This window comes from Canis lupus, chromosome 14 (genome assembly GCF_011100685.1).
Source record: "Canis lupus familiaris isolate Mischka breed German Shepherd chromosome 14, alternate assembly UU_Cfam_GSD_1.0, whole genome shotgun sequence".
Classification (NCBI taxonomy): Eukaryota; Metazoa; Chordata; class Mammalia; order Carnivora; family Canidae; genus Canis; species Canis lupus.
The window spans coordinates 17,759,806-17,782,898 of NC_049235.1; the positions used below are offsets into that span (position 1 = coordinate 17,759,806).

At 38.3% G+C, this 23,093-nt stretch overlaps 2 protein-coding genes and 1 pseudogene across 5 annotated transcripts in view; 2 read left to right on the plus strand and 1 right to left on the minus strand.

The window, feature by feature from the left end:
• LRRD1 (leucine rich repeats and death domain containing 1) overlaps positions 1-16,259 on the minus strand; it is a 40,660-nt gene extending 24,401 nt beyond the window's left edge. The window contains exons 1-4 of one of the 4 annotated variants that reach the window (XM_038556790.1): positions 16,198-16,259; positions 4,875-4,966; positions 3,204-3,466; positions 1,426-1,553 (exon numbers count right to left, since the gene is read on the minus strand). In XM_038556790.1, coding sequence (XP_038412718.1) covers positions 1,426-1,553; positions 3,204-3,387 — 312 coding nt within the window. In that variant the 5' untranslated portion in view covers positions 3,388-3,466; positions 4,875-4,966; positions 16,198-16,259. Of the gene's footprint in view, positions 1-1,425; positions 3,467-4,874; positions 4,967-16,197 lie in introns of all 4 variants that reach the window. The other 3 variants (XM_038556788.1, XM_038556791.1, XM_038556789.1) reach the window with 3 other exon arrangements.
• ANKIB1 (ankyrin repeat and IBR domain containing 1) overlaps positions 1-23,093 on the plus strand; it is a 239,213-nt gene that overhangs the window by 39,162 nt on the left and 176,958 nt on the right. The window lies entirely within an intron of this gene.
• On the plus strand, positions 3,967-6,551 carry LOC100684190 (annotated as a pseudogene).

A 23,093-nucleotide genomic window follows, 5' to 3' on the forward strand; every position in this document is an offset into this window, starting at 1 on the left:
GGTGCGAAGTTAATAGAAAAGAGGAGGTTAAGGGCACAACCCTGTAGACTTGCACAGTAAGATACAGGAGGAGAAAGTGAGAGGATTATAAATCAGACAAAGAATTAGTTGATTATAATGCAGAACCAAAAAGTGTCTTTTAGTGCAATAACAACTTTAAAAACACATGTATCATTTTCAATTCCAGCTACTTAAGTAAGTGTTCCCCGGAGTAGCCTTTCTGGAAATGTATTGTATAGCAGATGTTAAGTTTAAAAGGATATGTTTGGGAAATGTGGGTTAAATAGAGACAAACCAATTTCTTTAGTGCAGGAATATTCAGAGCTTTTAATACTAACATTCATTGTGATTCTCTAAGAGAAGAAAGCAGTGCTTCTCAAAGCTATTTGATCACAAGAACGACCCCCTCTGCCTTTTTTTTAAGAAGCAGTTCCTGGGACTAGGTTTTTAAGGACAGACTTTGGGAAATCTCCCTGTAGGTAATAGTCCAGCCTCTATAAAATAGTCCAGTCTCTATAAAAAGACTTTAATTGACTGTAATTGTCAAATTAAACATAGCCAGATAATAGCCCTAGGATCCTTTTCATTATTTTACTAAGATCTTAATATAAATCAGCAATGTTTGATTTTTTAAAACTATTTCCATAATATTAATTCTTATGCTTCAAGTAGAATGAAAAGCTAAACTATAAGAACATTTATTCCTGTTGATCTAGCAAGTCTTTAGGGAAAATTTTCTAAGAAAACAGTAAAATGTGAAAAAGGCTGTATTTATGAAGAAGTTCATCACGGCATTATATATGATGTTGAAAAATTACAACATCCCTAAATGCTTAACAACATATGATTAGTACATGTATCATTGTATAGGCTATAGCAATTATTGGGCAGATTACGTTATATTATGGGGAAATGCTTATGTTAAGTGAAAATAGAAGAAATTAAAATTAAAATTGAGTGTAGAATCTTTTTATAATTGCTTATAAAACCATACACATAAAAAAGAGTAAAAGTGAGTTGTATCAACATATGACAAGTGACCAATAGTTATATTACAATGGTATGCTTCTGAAATGATTATTTTTTTACTTTGATTTATCAATTTCCTAAATTTTCAATACTGTGTTTATATTATCCGTAACTTTAAAACTCCTTTTTTCCAATTAAACTGAAATAAAAAGAAATCTATAAAATTGTCAACTTTAGATACTTGGAATTTTATTTTAATGAAATATTTTTCTATGAAGCTTTCTCTATGTTGAGAAATATATTCCTAAAGCCATGTTTGGAGTTAAAAATAAAAAACCTTCTTCTTTAAAAAATAAAAAATTCCTGCTAAGTTTAAAGCACACATATACTACAGTTTAAATTCTAATTCCCTCCAGTGACAACTTCCCTCCAAAGCCCAAAATATCAATCTCTTACCTTTCTTCCATTTATCTGACTTATATTCAGCTCTTCCAATGATTGAAGTCGGCACAGTTCAATAGGAAAATACATAAATTGATTGCTTGAGATGTTTAATTTCTGGATTCTTTTTAGGTTACAGATATCTGAAGGGACATTCTGTATTTGGTTTATTGAAAGATCAAGTACTTGCAAATTTTCTAAAGTACACACTTCTATAGGGAAAACTTCAAATTTATTACAGCATAAAATAAGAACCTGGAGTGATACCATATTGGAGATAGATGGTGGGATTTTCCTTATTTGGTTTTTACCAAGATCTAGGTACTCAAGATTAGTAAGAGAACATAAGTGTTCAGAAAATATGAGGAGTTTATTTTTATTTAACTCCAAATTAAGCAGTTGTTTACTGAAAGATATATCCACAGGTATTTCTGAAATATAATTTCCATTAAAATTCAGATAATAAAGAGAATCTAAAGCGCACAAACCTACTGGAAAATACATTATTTTATTATAACTGAGTTCCACTTTAGTTATTTTTTTACAATTTTTTACTTCAATGGGAATATCTGTGATTATGTTTCCTGAAAATTCTAGGCTGATTATATTATTAAGATGTGAGATATCTTCAGGTATCCTCACTATATTATTTGTGTTTACACGGAGTTTTCTTAAATTTTTGAGCTTGTAGATGTTCTTAGGAAGTTCCATTAATTTATTACAACTAAGACTAAGATATTCCAACATTACACAGTGGGAAATTTTCTCTGGAACTTCTTTCAGTAGATTTTTATCAAGTATTAAAATTCTGAGTTCCTTAAAATTCTCAATTTTGTGTGAAATAACTTCCAGTTTATTGCCAGTTAGTTGGAGTTCTTTCATTTTGAGCAACTGAAAAATTTCCACCGCCAAAAAGGTAAGTTTATTATGATCCAGCAGAAGTTTTTCTAAATTTTTAAGCTCCCTAATTTCTTTTGGCAAACTGCTTATCAGGTTTCCAGTAAGGATTAGTGAAATTAACTTGGGAAGGAAGCACAGAACTTTAGGAAATATTGTTAATTGATTATATTCCAGATTGAGAACCTTCAAGTTTTTTAAACCAGACAAAGTATCTGGTATATGTCTTAACTTATTTTTAGCCAAACTTAAAATTTCCAAATTTCCAAGACTTTTTAAGCCAGAAGGAAAATTCTCAATGCAATTGTTATTTAAAAAGAGTTGCCTGATATTCCCAAGCTGCGATATTTCTTTAGGTATATGTGATATTTGATTGTGACTGACATTTAATATCCTTAAATTATGAAATAACTGAATTTCAGGTGGAAGTGATAATAACCCATTTTCTTGCAAGGATAGAATTTCAAGTCCCAGCAGATCTCCTGAGTCTGCCCCTTTAAAATTTTTGATTTGATTCCCATCCAAATATAGATATTTTACAGATTTGCTTTTTAAAATGTCCTTGGGGAATTCTTGTAAACCCTTGGCCTTGAGGTTAACTGTAAAGTTATCTGATTCCAAGCCAAGTCCTTTCTGATTTTCTTCAGAGAGTTGTGAACTAGTTGTTTCTAATGTTTCATGAGATAAGAAGCCAATGAAAGGCTGGTATTCAGCAGCCATCTCAGTTATTGACAATGGTGAACTTTGTGAAATATCACTCTTTGACTGCAAGCTGTCATATATAGTGATTGTTTCAAAAAATTGAAGAGTTTGTTCATCATGTTTCTTAGACCTTTGTTCTTCATCTTTCTTAGACTTATTTCCAGGGGACAGTGTTGATGTATCATCATACATACCGAATTTATCATTTCTAGGATATGTTCCACAAATTTGGTTGGAAGATTTCCCAACACAAACTTCCTCTAACAAATTTGATGTTTCTTTAATAAATTCAGGCTCCACTGACCATGATCTAGATTCTGTGCTAAATAGACCAGTGGTATCTTCCAGCTCTTCTGAAGTATTCTCCTTTTCAGACATCTTATTTGCTGGAATGTTTTACACCAATATGAGATTGTAACTCAGTTTTAATTTTCATGTTTAATTTTCTCCTTTGAACCTACAAAACAAATATTGGTATTAAAAGAAGACATATAATAAAGATCTTGAAATTACAAATAAGTTTTATAATAATTTTATTCTATAGTGAATAATTTAATAGATATAAAAATAAGACATTTATTACTAATAAGCTAGCTTTATATACGATTGCTAGTTTATTGATTGCATGCATTTATCACATGATACTCTTGGAATCATATTAGAATTATAGAAAGGAATAAAAAAGGTCAAAGAAAATGAGAAAGGAGACACAGGAATGAAAAAACTCAGCAAATTTTTGGAAAACAAAAAGCCAGAGGCTCCCTGATATGCAAAGAATGCCATTTGCAAGCGGATGTTGTAGTTTATATATGGTACTGAAGTGTCTCAACAAATTCAGTACATTATCATAATTTTCTAATAGGTAGAGGTAAAATATCTTAAGAGAGCTTTCTATAAAACTAACTAGAAGTAAAATATCTTTTTTCAAGAACTAAAGCCTGACTATATGTCTTTTGTATGACTCCTGAAGTATCTGCACAGCTATGCAGCACGCCTCCTCAGAAGTCTGGATCCCAGCTTGTAACCTAACCTCTTTCCTTCATCTCTTCATCCTAGGCGTGGGGTGGTATTTACTATCTCTTTGTTACTGAAGGTCCCCCTTTGCCTTTTTGGTTCTCTAATACTTTTCTTCACAACTTCCTATATTAAATCCTTTCTATTAAGCTGATATGATTTCATTTTTTTTTTTGATTTCATATTTTACAGACTCCCAAAGACAGTTGAAAAAGAGGGAACATTTTCCAGCTTGTTTCATGACACTAGCACTAACCTTGATATCAACACATAATAAGGACAGTATGAAAAATTACAGACCAACTTTATTCAAGGCAAAAATTCTAAACAGTACAAAACTGTTTTCTAAATACTATAGAAACCAGCAATATATAAAGAGAATATTTTGTGACTAAGGTGCATTTGTCCCAGAAATTCAAGGTTGGATTTTAACATTAAAAAATTAATGTGGAAAAAAAATTAATGTGAGGGGAGCCTGAAGAACTTAGTTGGTTAAGCAACTGCCTCTGCTCAGGTCATGATCCCAGGGTCCTGGGATTGAGTCCCACATTGGGCTTCCTGCTCAGCAGGGTTCTGCTTCTCCCTCTTTCTCTGCCCTTCCCTTGCTTGTGCTCTCTCATTCCCTCTCTGTCAAATAAATAAGTAAAATCTTAAAAAAAAAAAAGTTAATGTGATTTGCCACATTGAGACAAAAGGAGAAAAATCATATTTCAATAGATGCAGAAGCATTTGATAAACCGCAACATTTTTCACAATTTTAGAGAGAACTTTCAGCAAACTAGGAATAGATGGTAATTTCCTTAATTTACTACTAAAGAGTGCCATTAAAAAATCTTCTATAAATATCATACCTAGTGGTGAAACAGTGAAAGCTTTCCTTTGATATTGGAAGCAAGAAATGTTGCCTTGTATCATCACTTCTATTCAGTATTGTACTGGATATCTTAGTGGCATAAGGCAAGAAAAAAAAAGGTAAAAAAATTATTTAAGAAATAAACATGTCGGGCGGCCCGGGTGGCTCAGTGGTTTAGTGCAGCCTTCAGCCCCGGGCCTGATCCTGGAGACCCGGGATCGAGTCCCACATTGGGCTCCCTGCATGGAGCCTGCTTCTCCCTCTGCCTGTGTCTTTGCCTCTCTCTTTCCCTGTGTCTCTCATGAATAAATAAATAAAATATTTAAAAAAAAAAAAAAAAAAGAAATAAACATGTCATTACTCAGATAATATAATTATGTATGTAGGAAATCCAAGATCATCTACAGATACATTATTAGAATAAATAGGAACATTAAATAATGCTCTTGAATATAAAATTAATATACAAAAGTAAGTTTCCTTCCTTTTGTTAACAAAAAGGAGTTAGAAAAATGAAAGTTTAAAGAGGTATAATTTACAATAAAGAAAATCAAGTCCTTAGAAATAAATCTAACAAAACTGTATAAGACTTCTACAGAAAAATACTTCATGCAAGTACAAAATGTAATGAGAGATATTGGAGAAGACCTAAATAAATGGAGTGGTATTCTTTTCAAATTGATATATAAATTCGGTCTTATTATAAATTCAATCCTAACCTTATTTTTGTGGAACTTGACAAGCTGATTCTTAAAAGTCTTTGGACAAAGGGCCAAGATTTTCCTTAAAAAAGGAAAATCAGGTGGAGGATTTGTTTGTTGAGTATGAAGACTTCTTATCAGGCTATAATAACTAAGATAATATGGCACTGGCATGAGAACAAATAGATCAATAGAATATATAGAAAGCCCAGAAACAGACATTTGATTATGACATATAGATACTTGGCTTTTGAAAAATATGGGACTTTGGAGCATTGAGAAAAGGTAGTCTTTTCAATAATGATGCTAGAACAACTGTATAGCTGTCACACTGTAAAATATGTCTGGAATATATACGCAAATCCAAGCTCAACAAGAGAGTTTCCTTAACCAAAACTGCCAAGAAAGGCTTGAACTGAAATAGAGCCTGATAGAAGAGTTTTGGAAGCGCGTGGATGCATACAAGTACTTTTTCATCTTCTCCATGGCCAACATGAACAACAGCAAGCTGAAAGACATCTGCAACACTTGGAAGCACAGCCAGATGTTTTTTGGCAAAAACAAGGTGACAATGGTGGCCTTGGGTCCAAAAGCCCATCTAATGAGTACAAAGCCTGCATCAATCAGCAAGAAGTTGAAGGGTGAGGGTCGGTCTCCTTTTCACCAACCAAGGAGGAAGTGAATGAGTGGTTTACAAAATACATGCTCAAGCTGGAAACAAAGTAACTTTCACTGTGACCCCTAAAGCAGTTCCCCCACTCCATGGAGCCTCAAGAGAGGTGTGGTGAGCCTGCTGCCTAACTATGAGATGTCCAAGGAGGGTGACACACTGACTCCAGAGCAGTTCTACATGCTGACGCTTTTCAGTTATGAGACGGCTGGATCCAAGGTTGCTGTCAAATACATGTGGGATATGCAATCCAGAAGGTTCCAAGCAAATGGGAGATGACTTGCCCAAGAGTACATCTGAGTAGGAAGAAGAACCAAAGGGGAAGACAAGGGCCGACAAGCACTTGGGGCCCAGATGTCTGGGACCACCTTCCTGCTGGCCAAACATCAGGGAGGGCAAGAGGGGACAGACTGCTTTTCTGTAAGGAATAAAACTCTCTGCAGGATGGCTCTCTGTGGACAGCAAAGAGGACTTTTCCTAGAAAAAAAGGCCTTGGCTTCAGGCTTTTGTTTGGATTCCCAGAATTCCTTTTGTTTACCTTGAGCCAGCCTCCAGCACTGACTCCTGCGTGATGGCCGAAGATGTGAGAGCCACCACCAGAGCCCTGGGGCTTCTCTCCTCTGGCCTTTGTGCCCCTACTGGAATCAGGAGTTTGCCAACGAATAGAGGAACCCTGGCTACCCTTCCTACCCTTTTCTTTCTCTCCCTCCTCCCCCCATCCCATCCCCCAGCCATGCCAGGACCAAGAGCCTTAACAGAGGACAAGACAGGACACTTTTAATAAGACGAGAGTAAAGCCACTGCTAAAACCCAGAGCAGATATTAAAACTGTTCCAGAGCAAAAAAGAAAAAAAGGTGGTGGGGGGGGAATTAAAAAATAAATAAGATATATCTAAAATATAGTGAAGAGAGAAGAGATGGAAAATATAAAGTAGTACATGAAAAATATAATGAGATGGAGTAACATATATTTAATTAGAGTTCCAGAAGGAGAAAGTGGAGATAATAGAGCAAAGGGAATATTTAGAAGAAATACTGGCTATAGATGTTCCAGAACTAATGAAAAATATGAATCAAGAGATCTATGATATACAACATATCCAAGCAGAATAAATTTAAAAAAGTGTCATTATGCTATTTTTTAGAAGATTTTATTTATTAGAGAGAGAGAGCACAAGCAGGGGAAGCAACAGAAGCAGAGGGAGAAGCAGACTCCCCACTGAGCAGGGACCCTGATATGGGGCTTCATCCCAGGACTTTGGGATCATGAACCTGAACTGAAGGCAGATGCATAACCAACTGAGCCACCCAGGTGCCCCAAGAAATATCATTGTAGAACTACAGAATAGCAGTGCCTGCGTGGCTCAAATGGTTAAGCATCTGTCTTCGACTCAGGTCATGATCTCCGGGTCCTGGGATTGAGTCCCACATCCCACATCTGGCTCCCGGCTCAGTAGGGAGTCTGCTTCTCCTCCCTCTTCCTCTCTCCTTGCTAATGCTCTCTATATATTATCTCTCTCTCTCAAATGAATAAATAAAATCTTTAACAAAAAATAAGCTGAGAGCAGTCAGAGAGAAGGGAAGGAACACCTACAGCAGGATGACAAGATGAGAACAGACATCCTAGCAGCTTCAGTGAAAGCCGGAGGGAAGCAGAATAAATAACTCATTCAAAATGTTGACAGAAAGTCCCTATCAATCTTGAATTGGGCATCCAGCCAAGTTATCATTCAAAAATAAAAGGAAAAGAAAAAATATTTACAGGTAAATAAAACTGGGAACTTCTACTACAAAGAGACTTGCTCAAAAGGAACTTCTGAAAGATATATTTTAGAGGAAAAAAAAGGAAGATATATTTTAAAAGGAACTTCTGAAATTCATGATAGAATAGTTAGTGAACAAGTAAAACGGTAGTCACATGTCTATTCAAAGAAATAGTGGTCTATATAAAACAATAATAGTGTTTCATGTATGGTATTTAAAAAGAACTGGGGGGATCCCTGGGTGGCTTAGTGGTTTAGTGCCTGCCTTCCGCCCAGAGTGTGATTCTGGAGTCCTGGGATCCAGTCCCACATCGGGCTCCCCTCAGGGAGCCTGCTTCTCCCTCTGCCTGTGTCTCTGCTTCTGTCTCTCTGTGTGTCTCTCATGAATAAATAAATAAAATCTTTAAAAAAATAAAAAAATAAAAAGAACTGGAATGAGGGGGGATAAAAAGAACCGGAATATCATAAATAATATATGAATCAAGAATCTCTTTGAATATACCAGAGGATAATGGTAACTCCAGTGTAGAGGCCCAGTGGATACCATCTTTGCCAAGTGATTAAAATCAACATCACCACTACATTATGTACTTTAAGATGGGGAGGACTGGGAAGGGCTAATCACTTTGCAGTTTTCTTGCCAAATATGCAAATGCTGAATCCAATTAGGAAAAAACATCAGACAAATCCATATTGATTTGGATTCCATTCTGCAAAATAACTGATCAGTTCTCTTTAAAATGTCAAGGATATAAAACACCAAGACTCAGAAACTATCACAGATTGTAGGAGACTAAGGAAATGTGACAACTAAATTTAATATGGGATCCCAGGTTAGAAAATGTAAAAATGTAAATTTCAAATAAAGTCTGTAGTTTAGTTAGTAGTATTATGCCAATGTAAATATTGCAACTTCTCTGTATATCTAAAATTATTTCAAGATAAAATAAAAACAAGACCTGGGCTAAAATGTTCTAAAGTCTTTTTTTTTTTTTTTAAGATTTTATCTACTTATTCATAGAGACACAGAGAGAGAGGCAGAGACACAAGCAGAGGGAGAAGCAGGCTCCACACAGGGAGCCGGACATGGGACTCGATCCAAGGTCTCCAGGATCACACCCTGGGCTGCAGGCGGCGCCAAACCGCTGCACCACCAGGGCTGCCCCCTAAAGTCTTTTTTATCCGAGGTAAATGAGAAATTGTTCAGCTTTAAGAGTGCTTGATAAAATTTGATAAATTTTAAGAGTTATTATTAACAATAAAAGTGGAATAGGTAGCAGAATTATAAAGAGAAAAACTTTAAGGGGAAATACACAAAAGAAGAGAACAATAACAATATTCAGGGAGTTGTGTTTTTTTTTTTTTCAAATAGCTGCTTTTAATTTTTAAAAAGGATTTTATCCAGTTATTCATGAGAGACAGAGAGGCAGAGACACAGGCAGAGAGAGAAGCAGGCTCCTTGCAGGGAGCATGACATGGGACTCGACCCCTGGTCTCTAGGATCACGCCCTGGGCTGAAGGCGATGCTAAACCGCTGAGCCACCCAGGCTGCCCAAGGAGGTTTTTTTTTTTAATATAAATTCAGTTTGCCAACATATAGTGTAACACCCAGTGCTCATCACAACACATGCCCTTCTTTTTTTTTTTAATTTATTTTTTATTGGTGTTCAATTTACTAACATACAGAATAACCCCCAGTGCCCGTCACCCATTCACTCCCACCCCCCGCCCTCCTCCCCTTAACACATGCCCTTCTTAATGCCTGTCACCCACTTACCCCATTCCTCCACCCACCTCTCCTTCTGCAACCCTCAGTTTGTTTCCCAGAGTTTGGAGTCTCTCATGATTTGTCTTCCTCTCTAATTTTTCCCCACTCAGTTTCCCCCCCTCCCCTTATGGTCCCTTTCACTATTTCTTATAGTCCACATATGCATGAAACTGTATGATAATTATCTTTCTCTGACTTATTTCACTCAGCATAATACCCTCCAGTTCCAATCACGTCAAAGCAAATGGTGGGTATTTGTCATTTCTAATAGCTGAGTAATATTCCATTGTATACATAAACCACATCTTCTTTATCCATTCATCTGTCGAAGGACACTTTGGCTCCTTCCACAGTTCGGCTATTGTGGACATTGCTGCTATGAACATTGGGGTGCAGGTGGCCCATTGTTTCACTACGTCTGTGTCTTTGGGGTAAATACCCAGTAGTGCAATTGCTGGGTTATAGGGTAGGTTCGTTTTTAACTTCTTAAGAAATTTCCATGCTGTTTTTCAGAGTAGCTGTACTTTGCATTCCCACCAACAGTACAAGAGAGTTCCCCTTTCTCCACATCTCCGCCAACATTTGTTGTTTCCTGACTTGTTAATTTTAGCCATTCTCACTGGTGTGAGGTGGTATCTTACTGTGGTTTTGATTTGTATTTCCCTGATGGTAAATGATGTGGAACACTTTTTCATGTGCCTGATGGCCATATGTAGATCTTCAGGGAGATTTTTTTTTTAAAGCAAAAAAATGAGAGGAAAAGAAATTGGGCAGAAAACAATTTAAAGGAAAGCATAAATAAGTCCAAATATATTATAATCAAAATAAATGTGAATGGATTAAATAACCAATTAAAGGTCAGATTTTAAAAAACAAAAACAAAAGCCTAAGTGCTATTTATGAAAGATGACTCTAAAGCATAAGGTTACAGAAAGGTTGAAATTAAGAGGAGGACCCATGTTATATAGGGACCTTGATTTATCCCAAAGGTGGCACGAAGATCACTGTAGAAAGCATGGCTTTTGATTTTGGGTCAACTAGGAATCCACACAAAAAGAAAAAGATATTTGACTCCTCTCGTGCCATTTACAAAAACCAATTTTAAGTGGACTGTAGATTGAAATGTGGAAAGTAAAACAGTGAGAAGACATTCATTAGAGAATGAATTCTTAAGTGGACACAAACACAAAAAAACATTGTAATAATAATAGGCTGAAAATAACATAATAGGAGACATTAATATATTATATTCTATCCATGCATAGAACTTACTTCAGCAGAACCTTAACTTCACCAGGCCAGGCTGGGGTTTAATCAATCTATTTTTGGCTTTTGCTTTAACTTAATGTTAAAGATTATTAAAATTATCTGTATCCAAATCCATCTCCACTCAGAGTTTCTCAAAATGTATGGCTTATGGCTTTCATTTTAACTATGGCTGAGAGTATTTGGGTCTATAATTTTCTATATCCACAATATGTTTTGTTGTATTTTAATTTTATGGTTTTTGCCTTTTGTGCCTTAAGAAATTCTATATTTACTTCTCTATCAGGATCTCACAGGAGAACATAATCCATTCGAATTGAGTAATTTGGTAGAGTGTAGGGGAATCACAGAGGATAGTGTTTGTGTCCCGGGGCTGGTACAGTGAGCTCCACTGTTACTCCTGAGCCTGGAAGGGGAGAGACAGAGAACCCAGACAGTGCACTGTGAACAAAGACAGCTGACTGGAGCTTGGACTCAGGATGAATGAACAGTCAGCAGCAATGCTACACCAGAGAGAGCCATCCCACTCTCACTCTCCTCCATTCTCCTTATCTTCTCCTGCAGCTGCCTTTTGGCTGAGCCCTTATGAGGGACGCTTGATGCAGTCCATACAGTTTGGCCCTTTGCACAAAGCGGAATCAGAGGGTGGCGATTACAAAAATGGCCAGAAGTCTTTCCGGTGTGTGTATGTGTACCAAGAAGTAGAGTCTATTTCCTCACCTCTTGAATCTCACTTTGGCCACGTGACTCAAATTTTGGCAAATGGGGCATTAGCAAACATGACCCACGCAGAAGTTTGCAAAGTACTTGGACACTGGAGGACTGTCCTCTCGCAGTTTTTGAGACCCCTACCGCCTACGCTGTGTGAGAGAAGTCTGGTTAGCTTACTGGCTGATGAGACAGTTGGCTAATTACTCCAGTCTTCAGCCAGCTGACACGTGGAAGCAGAGTGACCTGACTGCTGCCTGGCGGCTGACCACAAATGCAGGGGAGAGCCCAGCCACCACTATCAGAACTGCCTAGCTGAGCCAACCCCAGAGGGCTTACACACAGAATTGGGAGCTTAATAAATTGTTCGCTATGCAGCAAAGACCAAATGATGCAAGTGGTGAATGGCATCTATCCAGCACAGATGTTTAAAAAATTTATATGCTTTGCCTTTCACAGTTAGTTCTTTAATCCATATGGAAATTATTTAGTATATGCTATGAAGTAGGGATCTAATTTAATTTTTCTCATATATCTAGTCAGTAGTTGTCTCTGCAATATATTCAATAGTAAATTCCTCTTTCACTGACTTCTAATGCTGCCTCAACCATATATAAGTGTAGAGCTGTTTCTGTAATTTCAGTCCTATTCCCTTTATCTGTTTGTCTAAGTTTGTATCAATATCACACGTTTTAATGATTACAACCTTATGATAAACCTTGGTATCTGGTAGAGAAGTCCTCTTCCCTTTTCCTTTTGCTTCAAAATTATGGTGGTTATTCTTGATCCTTCACATAGCCAGATCAATTTCAGGATCTGTGCATCAAGTTCCACAAAGTATCTTATTTGTATTTCAATCAGAATTGAATTAAATTGATGAATTAATTTGGGAAAGAAGTGATACATTTATGATATTGATACTTACTATTCGATCACATGGCATATCTCTGTTGCTATGGGGAATGATACCTGACTTCTATGTCTTTTTATTTTTTAAAATATTAGTATATAGGAAACATTACTAATTTTTGTATGTCGATATTATCTCCAGCAATATGACTGGGCTCTCATATGAGTTCTAATAACTTTATACATTCTACTAGATTTTCTGTAAATATAATATTACAAATATTGGCAGTATTTATTTTTTCTTATCTAATTCTCTGACTCATTTATTGTCTTATTGCATTTGTTAAGCACTTTAGTAAGTACAATGTGGAACAGGAGGAATGATAGCTTATTTTAGTCTTTTTTTTTAATCTGCTAATGTGGTGTATTACATTAACAGATTTTCTTTACTGAACATCTGGCATTTCGAGGGTAAATCAAACGTGGTCATTAAATATTGCTTTTTAATTCCCTTTGAATTAAATGTAACATTTACTCAGAACTTTTATGCCTGTGTTATTAGTACATTTGTTGACAGATTCCTTTTCTTTCTTTCTTTCTTTCTCTCTTTCTTTCTTTCTTTCTTTCTTTCTTTCTTTCTTTCTTTCTTTCTTTCTTTCTTTTATTCATGAGAGACGGAGAGAGAGAGAGAGGCAGAGACACAGGCAGAGGGAGAAGCAGGCTCCATGCAGGGAGCCTGACGAGGGACTCGATCCTGGGTCTCCAGGATCAGGCCCTGGGCTGACGGTGGCGCTGAACCGCTGAGCCACCATGGTCTGCCCAACAGTTTCCTTTTCTGTAATCTTCTTAATCCAGTTTTGCTGTCAAGGTTAACCTCATAAAGGGAGCTGGGCAATTTACCCTAATTATCTGTTTGTTGAAGTATTTTATATGTCACAGGGATAATCTGTTCCCTAAAGATTCTGTAAAAATTTCCTTTTGATCTCTTAACTCATTAGATTTGATGGTTACTGATTTGTCCAAGTTTTCTTTTTCTTTTCAAGACATGTGGTGAAGTAGCTACTTTCTCCTGGCTTCATGTTTCTATATAGAGGAAACTATCTGTGTAATGCCCTTGGCCTTGAGCCTCACCTCCTCTATCTCCTCTACAGAAAGATTTGAATAATTGATGAGCTTATCTCCTTCTGGGTTCCTTCCAGGTCTTTCTGTCTGCCAGATTCACAAATCTGAGCTGTTTTCCATTGAATAAGAGGGTGGGTTGGACTACCTGTTGGGAGAGCAAAGTTTGTCATCTGTGCGATGACAAAGTACGTCCAATTCAGCGGAGAGCTATTAGAAGTCCACTTAGATACAGACCAAGGCCACTTTCTCTAAACTGTTTTATCAGTAATACATGTGATAATTTAGTAATTCCCATCTACTTGATTATATTCAATTATAAAGAACTTGGGAGGAGAAGAAGGGGTGTTATCCTTTGACTGCTCCTTGTGTGGCAACATCTGGTGCCTTGGCCGAACACTTTGAAAAATAAATACAGCTGGAGAAATTAAGTCTCTAGGGCAGTAAGGATTCCCGGTTTATAGCTGTCGAGTTTTGACCTTGACATTTTGTAGCAGCCCAGATTGTGCATTTGGCTTTTGTGGGGATGGCTTTTTCAGGTGGCCTTAGCCCTTGGGCTTTCTTCAGTAAGCATGGCATACATGGGACTGTGATCTTGATGGGTTACCACAGCTTATGGTACTTTTGTCCCCAGGTGTTTGGTTGTTTTTATGCAAAGGGTTTTTTTTTTTATTGTGGTAAAATACATATAAAATGTATTTTAATTATTTTCAAGTGTATGATTAGTTGCATTTGGTACATTTCACACTGTTGTGTAACAAGCTGTAGGATGAAAAACTTATTAAACGAGGGCTGCTCTGGTCTCTGTGTCTGGGTATCTACAGATTGACTATGAATGCTGCATCCAGTTTGGACTGGAAATAGAGGAGAAACAGAGTCAGAGATGAGATCTCCTATTCTATTGTCCCAAATTAGATCAAGTGCCCAACCTTGAACCAATGACTGTGGCCAAGAGTCAGACTAATAAAATTTTAGATAGTACTACATGGCTTACCCCTACAGCCAGGGGTAGCTTTCGCCTACCCTAAATATTGCAGGAGAAATATATATGTATATATGCATGTATGTTTTTATATGTATGTGTACATATACACGTATATATCAGAGCAACCGAAACCCAAAGGAAGAACAAATGCTGGAGAAGCGACTATGATGTCCCCTATAGCCATTTCTTAGAGATAACCAGTGGTAAATATCATACATATTACTTTTTGTTTGTTTGTTTGTTTGTTTGTTTTTACAAAATTCGGACCTTACTATGTAGTATCATTGTCTAATATGGTAGTAGTAGTAGCTACATGTGGCTATTGCAATTCAGATTAAATAAAACTACAATTTACCTTCTCAGTCACACTAACCATCCTTCAAATGCTTAATAGCCAAATGTGTAAGTGTGCCTACTAACTACCTTATTGAGTGCAGATATTGAACATTTCCAACATCACAGAATATATGTCATAATTAACCTACTGTGATCTAAAATAAAATATTTGGAAAGCTTATCTTTCATGCCTGCAAAATATTCCATTGAAGTCTGCATTATCATTTGTATGACTATTAGCCTGTGAACATCTTAATGGCTGATGAATAACATTCTCAATATGTATAGGATAAAAATAAAAACAAAAAATAACATTAAAAAAGTAAATATGTGGGATCCCTGGGTGGCGCAGCGGTTTGGCGCCTGCCTTTGGCCCAGGGCGCGATCCTGGAGACCCGGGATCGAATCCCACGTCGGGCTCCCGGTGCATGGAGCCTGCTTCTCTCTCTGCCTATGTCTCTGTGCCTCTCTCTCTCTCTCTCTGTGACTATCATAAATAAATAAAAATTTAAAAAAAAGTAAATATGTGTGGGAGAAAGTTTCCCCGTATCCTCACAAGCATTGAGAGACTTATTTAAAAGTAAATATTGCCAATCTGATAAGCAAAAACAAACAAACAAACAAAAAAAAAACCCCAAAAAACAGATCCCAACTTTGTGTTCATAAATATTAAAGTCCAGGGACGCCTGAGTGGCTCAGCGGTTTGGGACCTGCCTTCCGCTCAGGGCGTGACCCCGGGGTGCCAGGATCGAGACCCGCATGGGGCTCCCTGCGTGGAGCCTGCTTCTCCCTCTGCCTGTGTCTCTGCGCCTCTCTCTCTCTTTCTCTCTCTCTCTCTCTCTCTCTCTCTGCCTCTCATGAATAAATGAATAAAACCTTTATAAATAAATAAATAAGTCCAACAACACCCCTATGTAGTTTGTTAGGTCTCTGGGGGACATGAGTATTAAGCACAAGACGTTTTCCGTCCTGCAGTATCAAGACATTGTTTCCGGGATGTGGAATTAGGGCCGCTGAGCAGAGGCTAAGGGCCGCGGGCCGGTGCGGGCCGCCAGAGGTGGGCGTGCCTGGGGCCTGGGGCCTGGGGCCTGGGGCCCGGGGCCCGGGGCGGGAGGACGGCAGAGCTGTGCATGTGGCGGGCGACGGGGCAGGAAACCTGGGTTGGCTCGTGCGGTGGCCGCGGTAGGCAGGCTGGGGCCTGGGGCGGCGGCGGGCGGCGGGCGGCGGGCGGCGGGCGGGGCGGGCGGGCGGGCGGGGCCTCCGCGGTGGCAGGGCTGAGCGCCCGCCTCTGTGCGCTGACCCGGGTCACACAGGGACCTGCGGGCCGGCGGGGCCTGCGTCAGCTCCCGGGAGGCAGGGCGGCCGCTCCGCCAGCGCGCTCCTCGCGGGGGGGCTCCACTGTTTATTTATTTATTTTTAAAGGTTTTATTTATTTATTCAAGAGAGAGAGAGAGAGAGGCAGAGACACAGGCAGAGGGAGAAGCAGGCTCCCCGCAGGGAGCCCGACGCGGGACTCGATCCCGGGTCTCCAGGATGATGCTCCACTGTTTAAAGGGACCGCCGAGGTCCCGCGGATTCGGAGGTCTGCAGGCGCGTCTGCTTTGCCGTTACCAGGACGAGTGGTGGGAAATGAGACAGCTCCCGAGGGGACTGTGCCCTGCCTCCCCCCGCCCCCTCCCGCCCCCATCGTCTAAACAGGACGAGTTGAAGTTCCGAGACTGCTGTAGTCATAGCCTAATATAACCCCACACACAGCATCTATCAGGAAAAAGACGGGAAGTCTTTGTTGCATATGAGGATGCAATTGAAAAACCAGATGGCTTTTGGAAAAAAGAAACAGAAAACTTAAAAAGGAACCTGCTTGATTTCCTAATACAAATACCTGAACTATAAGAACATTGAAAAAAAAATCATTGAATTTCACCATGGTTGAATAAAGTTTTCTTGAATGCATTCGTATCTTTTTTTTTTTTTAATATTTTGTTTATTCATGAGAGACACACAGAGAGAGAGGCAGAGACACAGGCAGAGGGAGAAGCAGGCTCCATGCAGGGAGCCCGATGCAGGACTCGATCCCGAGGCTCCAGGATCACAACCTGGGCTGCCGGCGGCGCTAAACCGCTGAGCCACCCGGACTGCCCTGCGCTCGTGTCTTTTGATGAACAACACTATCACATCCTCTTTCAAGGTGATTGCTTACAATGTTCTTAGAGTACCAAATTAACAGAAAACCTTCAAAGCATCTTATCCATAGACTCACACCAGAGGCTCTCGTCTCATTTGCAGAGAGGCCCTTGTCTGCAAAGCAGGGACTTGACCTTGGTGAAGAGTCACAGCCCTCGGATTATCAGGGTGGTTGGCCCACTTTTTTCCCCAGTCCTTTTCCATAGCCTACAACTGTTATCAAATTCTTTCAGAATATAGACCTTCCAAAGCCCATCACCACCAAATTCCAGTTTGAAATTTAAAGTTGAATGATGAATGCAATCAGCTTCTCAGACTTTATGAAAAGCAGTGTGGTTCCCTTTTCTACATGCGTAGACTTCATATCCCCCTCTGTGGACTGGATTTGCAAATTGTCATCTGCCTACAGTTAAGAACTTTGTGACTAATTGAAAATACATGTAATTTGCTGGTGTTCCAGAAGTCTATGTTTTGTCTTTTTTTTTTTTTTTTAACAGATATAATTGACATATTAGTTTCTGGTGTACAAAATAATGATATTTGTATATCACACTATATTTGTATTTCCACACTAAGTCTAGTTAACATGCATCACCATATAGTTACAAGAATCTTTTTCCTGGGAAGAGAACATTTAAGATCTACACTTTTAACAAATTACAAATATACAATAGTATTATTAACTATGGTCACCATGCTGTACATTATATTCCCATGACTTATTTATAACTGGAAGTCTGTACCTTTTGGACTGCCTTCACCCATTTCACCCACCCCTCGCCTCCTGCCTCTGGCAGCCACCAATCTGTTCTCCTCATCAATGAGCTTGTTTTTGTTGTTGTTTTTGGATTCCACATGTAAGTGAGATCATATGGTATTTTTGTTTCTCTGTCTGACTGACTTCACTTACCATAACGCCCTCAGGGTCCATCCATGTTGTAGCAAATGGCAAGACTTCTCTTTTATGGCTAAGTAATATTCCATTGTATTAATATATAGATATAGCACTTTTCTTTTTATCCATTCATCCACTGATGAACCCTTAGGTTGTTGCTGTGTCTTGGCTATTGTAAATAACGCAGCAGTGAATATGGGGGCACATGTTTTTTTTTTTTTTTTTTTTTTTTTGAGTTAATGTTTTCATTTCTTTCAGATAAATACCCACAGCATATTGCTGGATGATGTGGAACATCTTTTCATGTGCCTGTTAGCAATCTGTATGTATTTGGGAAAATGTCTATTTAAATATTCTGCCCATTTTTTTTAAGGATTTTATTTATTTATTCATTAGAGACAGAGACAGAGAGAGAGAGACAGAGAGAGAGGCAGGCAGAGACACAGACAGAAGGAGAAGCAGGCTCCATGCTGGAAGCCCAATATGGGACTCGATCCCGGGTCTCCAGGATCACGCCCTGGGCTGAAGGCAGCGCTAAACTGCTGAGCCACCTGGGCTGCCCCCCTTGTTTTCTATTTACAGTTTTATGGTCTCAGGTCTTATGTTCAAGTTTTTAATCCATTTTGTTAATATTTTTTTAAGCAGGCTCCATACCCAGTGTAGAGTCCAACTTAGGGCTTGAACTCACAACCCTGAAATCAAGACCTGAGCTAAGAAGATCAAGAGTAGGACACTTAACTGAGCCAGCTAGGCCCCCCTGTGTTAAATTCTTGTGCAGCATAAGACAGTGGTCCAGTTTCCCCAGCACCATTTATTGAAGAGACTATCCTTGGGGCATCTGGGTGGCTCAGTCGGTTAAGTGTTTATCATCAACTCAGGTAGTGATCCCCCAGTCTTGGGATTGAGCCCGGCATTGGGCTCCCTGCTCAGTTGGGAGTCTGCTTTTCCCTCTCCCTCTGCCCCTTCCTCTGCTTGTGCGCTCTCTCTCTCTCAAATAAATAAAGCTTTAAAAACAATAGACTATCCTTTTCCTGTTGTATATGATTGACTCCTCTACTGTAAACTAATAGGCCAAATAGGTGTGGGTTTGTTTCTGGGCTCTCAAGTCTATTCTACTGACCTATATGTCTGTTTTTATACCAGCACTATACTGTTGGAAATACATATAATCTGCTGATGTTCCAGAAGTCTATGTTTTCCCTCGTTCTCTTAATCAAGGCATTAAAAGCTGCTGCTTTGTAAACTTGCTTTTCTTTACTCAGCATAAGGTAGAAATGAAAAAAACCTTTTAATTTTAATATGGCAATTTATATTACCTTTGGTCTTTGGAATGCAGGTAGTTTTCTTATCCTTTTTTTTTTCTTTCCTTTTCTTACATAGTGTTTACAAAGTTTCTGACTTATGATTTAAATTCCACATTAAAAAGCAAATTGGATTATTATCTTTACTTAAGAACTATCTCAAAGTTTATTCATAACTAGAAAATAAGTTTCAAAAACATTTTATCATTTTATCATGCTCTCATCATAGTGTTTAATCTTGGACTTATTTATTCATGAGAGAGAGAGAGAGAGGCAGAGACACAGGCAGAGGGAGAAACAGGCTCCATGCAGGGAGCCTGACGACGTGGGACTCAATCCTTGGTCTCCAGGATCACGACCTGGGCTGATGGCGGCGCTAAACTGCTGAGCCACCCGGGCTGCCCACATCCATCTATATTAAAGTAGTAAATATCAAGTAAGCCAAAGTTTAGATAAAAATTAAAACCGTTTTTTTTTTTTTAAAGAGAACTCTTTTTTTTTTTTTTTTTTTTTAAGATATTATTATTTGGGAGAGAGAGAGAGCATGAGTGAGGGCACAAGAGCAGGGGAAGGGAGAAGCAGAGTCCCCGCCAAGCAGGAAGCCTGATGTGGGACTCAGTCCCAGGATGCTTGGGATCATGACTTGATCCTAAGTCAGATGCTTAACCCACTGAGCCACCCAGGTGCCCCTAACATCCAACTTTTAACTATATACAGTTTGTTACTTGTGACTGAAATGGCTGAAATAAATTAAAAACCCAGACTGGCTTTTCTTGCTCCTAGGGATAAGTGTACAAAACTATTCCAATATTAATTGGAAGCATACACTCCAGAGAGGAAAAATAGCACACATTCAACTCAGAGTGAAAATCATTTATCCATTTTTCTGTCTGCACATGACTTATTTTAGGTTCTTTTCCTTCATGCCCTACTGGTATATATTCAATAAATACAAACAAAAAGTATTATCAGCATCTGTAAAATATAACTGGGAAGGTGTGTTATTAAAACATCACATAGCACATTCCAAAAGAAAACAAACGATTTACTAATTACTGGTGTGGGATTATACTTGTGTTATTTGCTCATATAATTGAGTTGAAGACATAATTACATGATTCTATAACAACTAAAGCATTTAGTATGCTCTGGGGGAGACTTCTTTTTAAAAAATTGCTTTGGATGTGTATTCAATTTTCTTCCATTTTTACAGTAGTTAGGAAATAATTATTTTTCCCCTCTTGAATTGGAATACATACAGTCTTACCCCTAGGCAAATAGGGGAAATTACACAAGTAAAGCACAGCAAATGAGAAAGTGGGGGTAGCGGGCTCATCCTTTGAGTGTCCTCAATGTGGGATCGTCAGTTCAAAGAAGGTATATATTTTCTAGACTGTTTTACCAAGAGATTAAACCAATTTTCAGTTGCAACAGAAAATATTCTCATATGCTGTCTCAGTCCGGTGCCAGCATTAATTTTTATTAATGTAATTAGTTGAGTTTTAGTTCATGTAATTCAAACTAATTTAATAAGGGTTTGTATTTTTGTTAGCAAAGTTTTATATTTCCCCATATTTTATTCTATTTTTAAATTTTTATTTTATTTAAATTCAATTAAGTAACATATAGTTTATTATTCGTTTCAGCGGTAGAGGTCAGTGATTCGTCAGTTGCATATAACAGCCAGTGCTCATTATATCAGGTGCCCTCCTTAATACCTGTCATCCAGTTACCCCATCCCCCCATCCCCCCATCCCCCTCTTCAACAACCTTCAGTTTGTTTCCTATGGTTAAGAGTCTCTTATGGTTTGTTTCCTTCTCTGATTTCATCCTATTTTATTTTTCCCACCCTTCTCCTGTGCACCTCTGTTTTGCTTCTTAAATTCCACATGAGTGAAATCATATGACAATTGTCTTTATCCATTTTCATTATCCATTTATCTTTTGATGGACATCTGGGTTCTTTCCATAGTTTGGCTATCGTGGACATTGCTGCTATACACATTGGGGTGCAGGGGCCCCTTCAGATCACTACATTTGTTTTTTTTAAAGATTTTATTTATTTATTAATGAGAGACAGAGAGAGAGAGAGAGAGCGGCAGAGACACAGGCAGAGGGAGAAGCAAGCTCCATGCAGGGAGCCTGACAGGGGACTTGATCCCGGAGTCTCCAGGATCAGGCCCTAGGCCGAAGGCGGTGTGAAACCACTGAGCAACCTGACCCGGGATGCCCAGATCACTACATTTGTATCTTTGTATATTTCCCTATATTTTAAAGTTGTCCGCATTTCTGTGCATAGCCTCTGTGTTAACGTTTGACCACTCCCGATTGGAATTTGGATACTGACTTATATTTCTACTAAATTTTTATATATTTTTGGTAAATTTTCAATACTTGTATAGCAAATTATGATCTTTTCTTAAATATGCATTCGAAATTTACATAGAGTAAAATTTCTTTTTATTGATGTATGATTTCATGATATTTGACAAAGACACTATTTGTCAATCACAGTCAAGATACAATTCTTTCACTTCCCCAAATCCCTTCATGCTTCCCCTTTATATTCCCACATAACCTCATTCCCATCCTTACCCTCTACTAACCACAATTTGCTTTTTGATCCTATAGTTTTGCCTTCCCCAGAATGTCATCCAAATAGAATGTTACAATTTATAACTTTTTGAGCCTGGCTTCTTTTAGTTAGCATAATGTATCTGAAATTCATCCATAGTGTTCATCAATACTTTATACTTTTTTGTTGCTGTGTGGTATTTCACATGGATGTATCTGAGTTTGTTTCACTTACCCATCAAAGGATGTGGGTTTATGCCAGTTTATGGCAGTCATCAATAATTGTTTTTCATATGAGTTGCAAAAAAGTGAAAAGTGTATCCTATAAAAGCCTGAATACAGATTTTTGTGTGAATAAAAGTGTTTTTTTTTTTTCCTTTGACAAATACTCAGGAGTAGAGTGACTGGGTTCCAGAGTAGGTGTCTATCTAAACTCTTCCAGAGAACATCTGGATGACTTGGTTGGATGATTGTCTGACTCTTGATTTTGGTTCAGGTCATGATCTCAGGATTGTGGGGTTGGGCTCAATGCTGGGCATGGAGCATGCTCCCTCTCCTCCTTTCCCTCTGCCCCTCATCTCTAATTTAAAAAAAAAAAATTAGAAACTACCAAACTCTTCCAAAATGAATGCCATTTTGCATCTTTGTTAGCCAAGAATGAGATCCAGTTGCTCTAAATTCCTTGATTCTTTTGCTTTCCTTTATATTGTGTACATTTAAAAGTCATTTTAAACCTCTTACATCTTAGGACGCCTGGCTGGCTTGGTGGTTGAGTGTCTGCCTTTAGCTCGGGGTGTGATCTTGGGAGTCCTGGGATGGAGTCCCACATCAGGCTCCCCATGGGGAGCCTGGTTCTCCCTCTACCTCTCTTTCTCTCTCTCTGTGTCTCTCATGAATAAATAAAATCTTAAAAAAAAAAGCTTCTTATATCTCATGATATCCATAAATGTGCTGCCACTAAACTTTACTGATCTTTTTTCTCTACTGATATTAAAAATTTTTAATATTTAATTTTTGGCCATATGAAATTTATTGAATATATAGTATGCAGGATGGTACCAAGCTATTTCTTTTGCATACTGATATCTATTTGCCTAA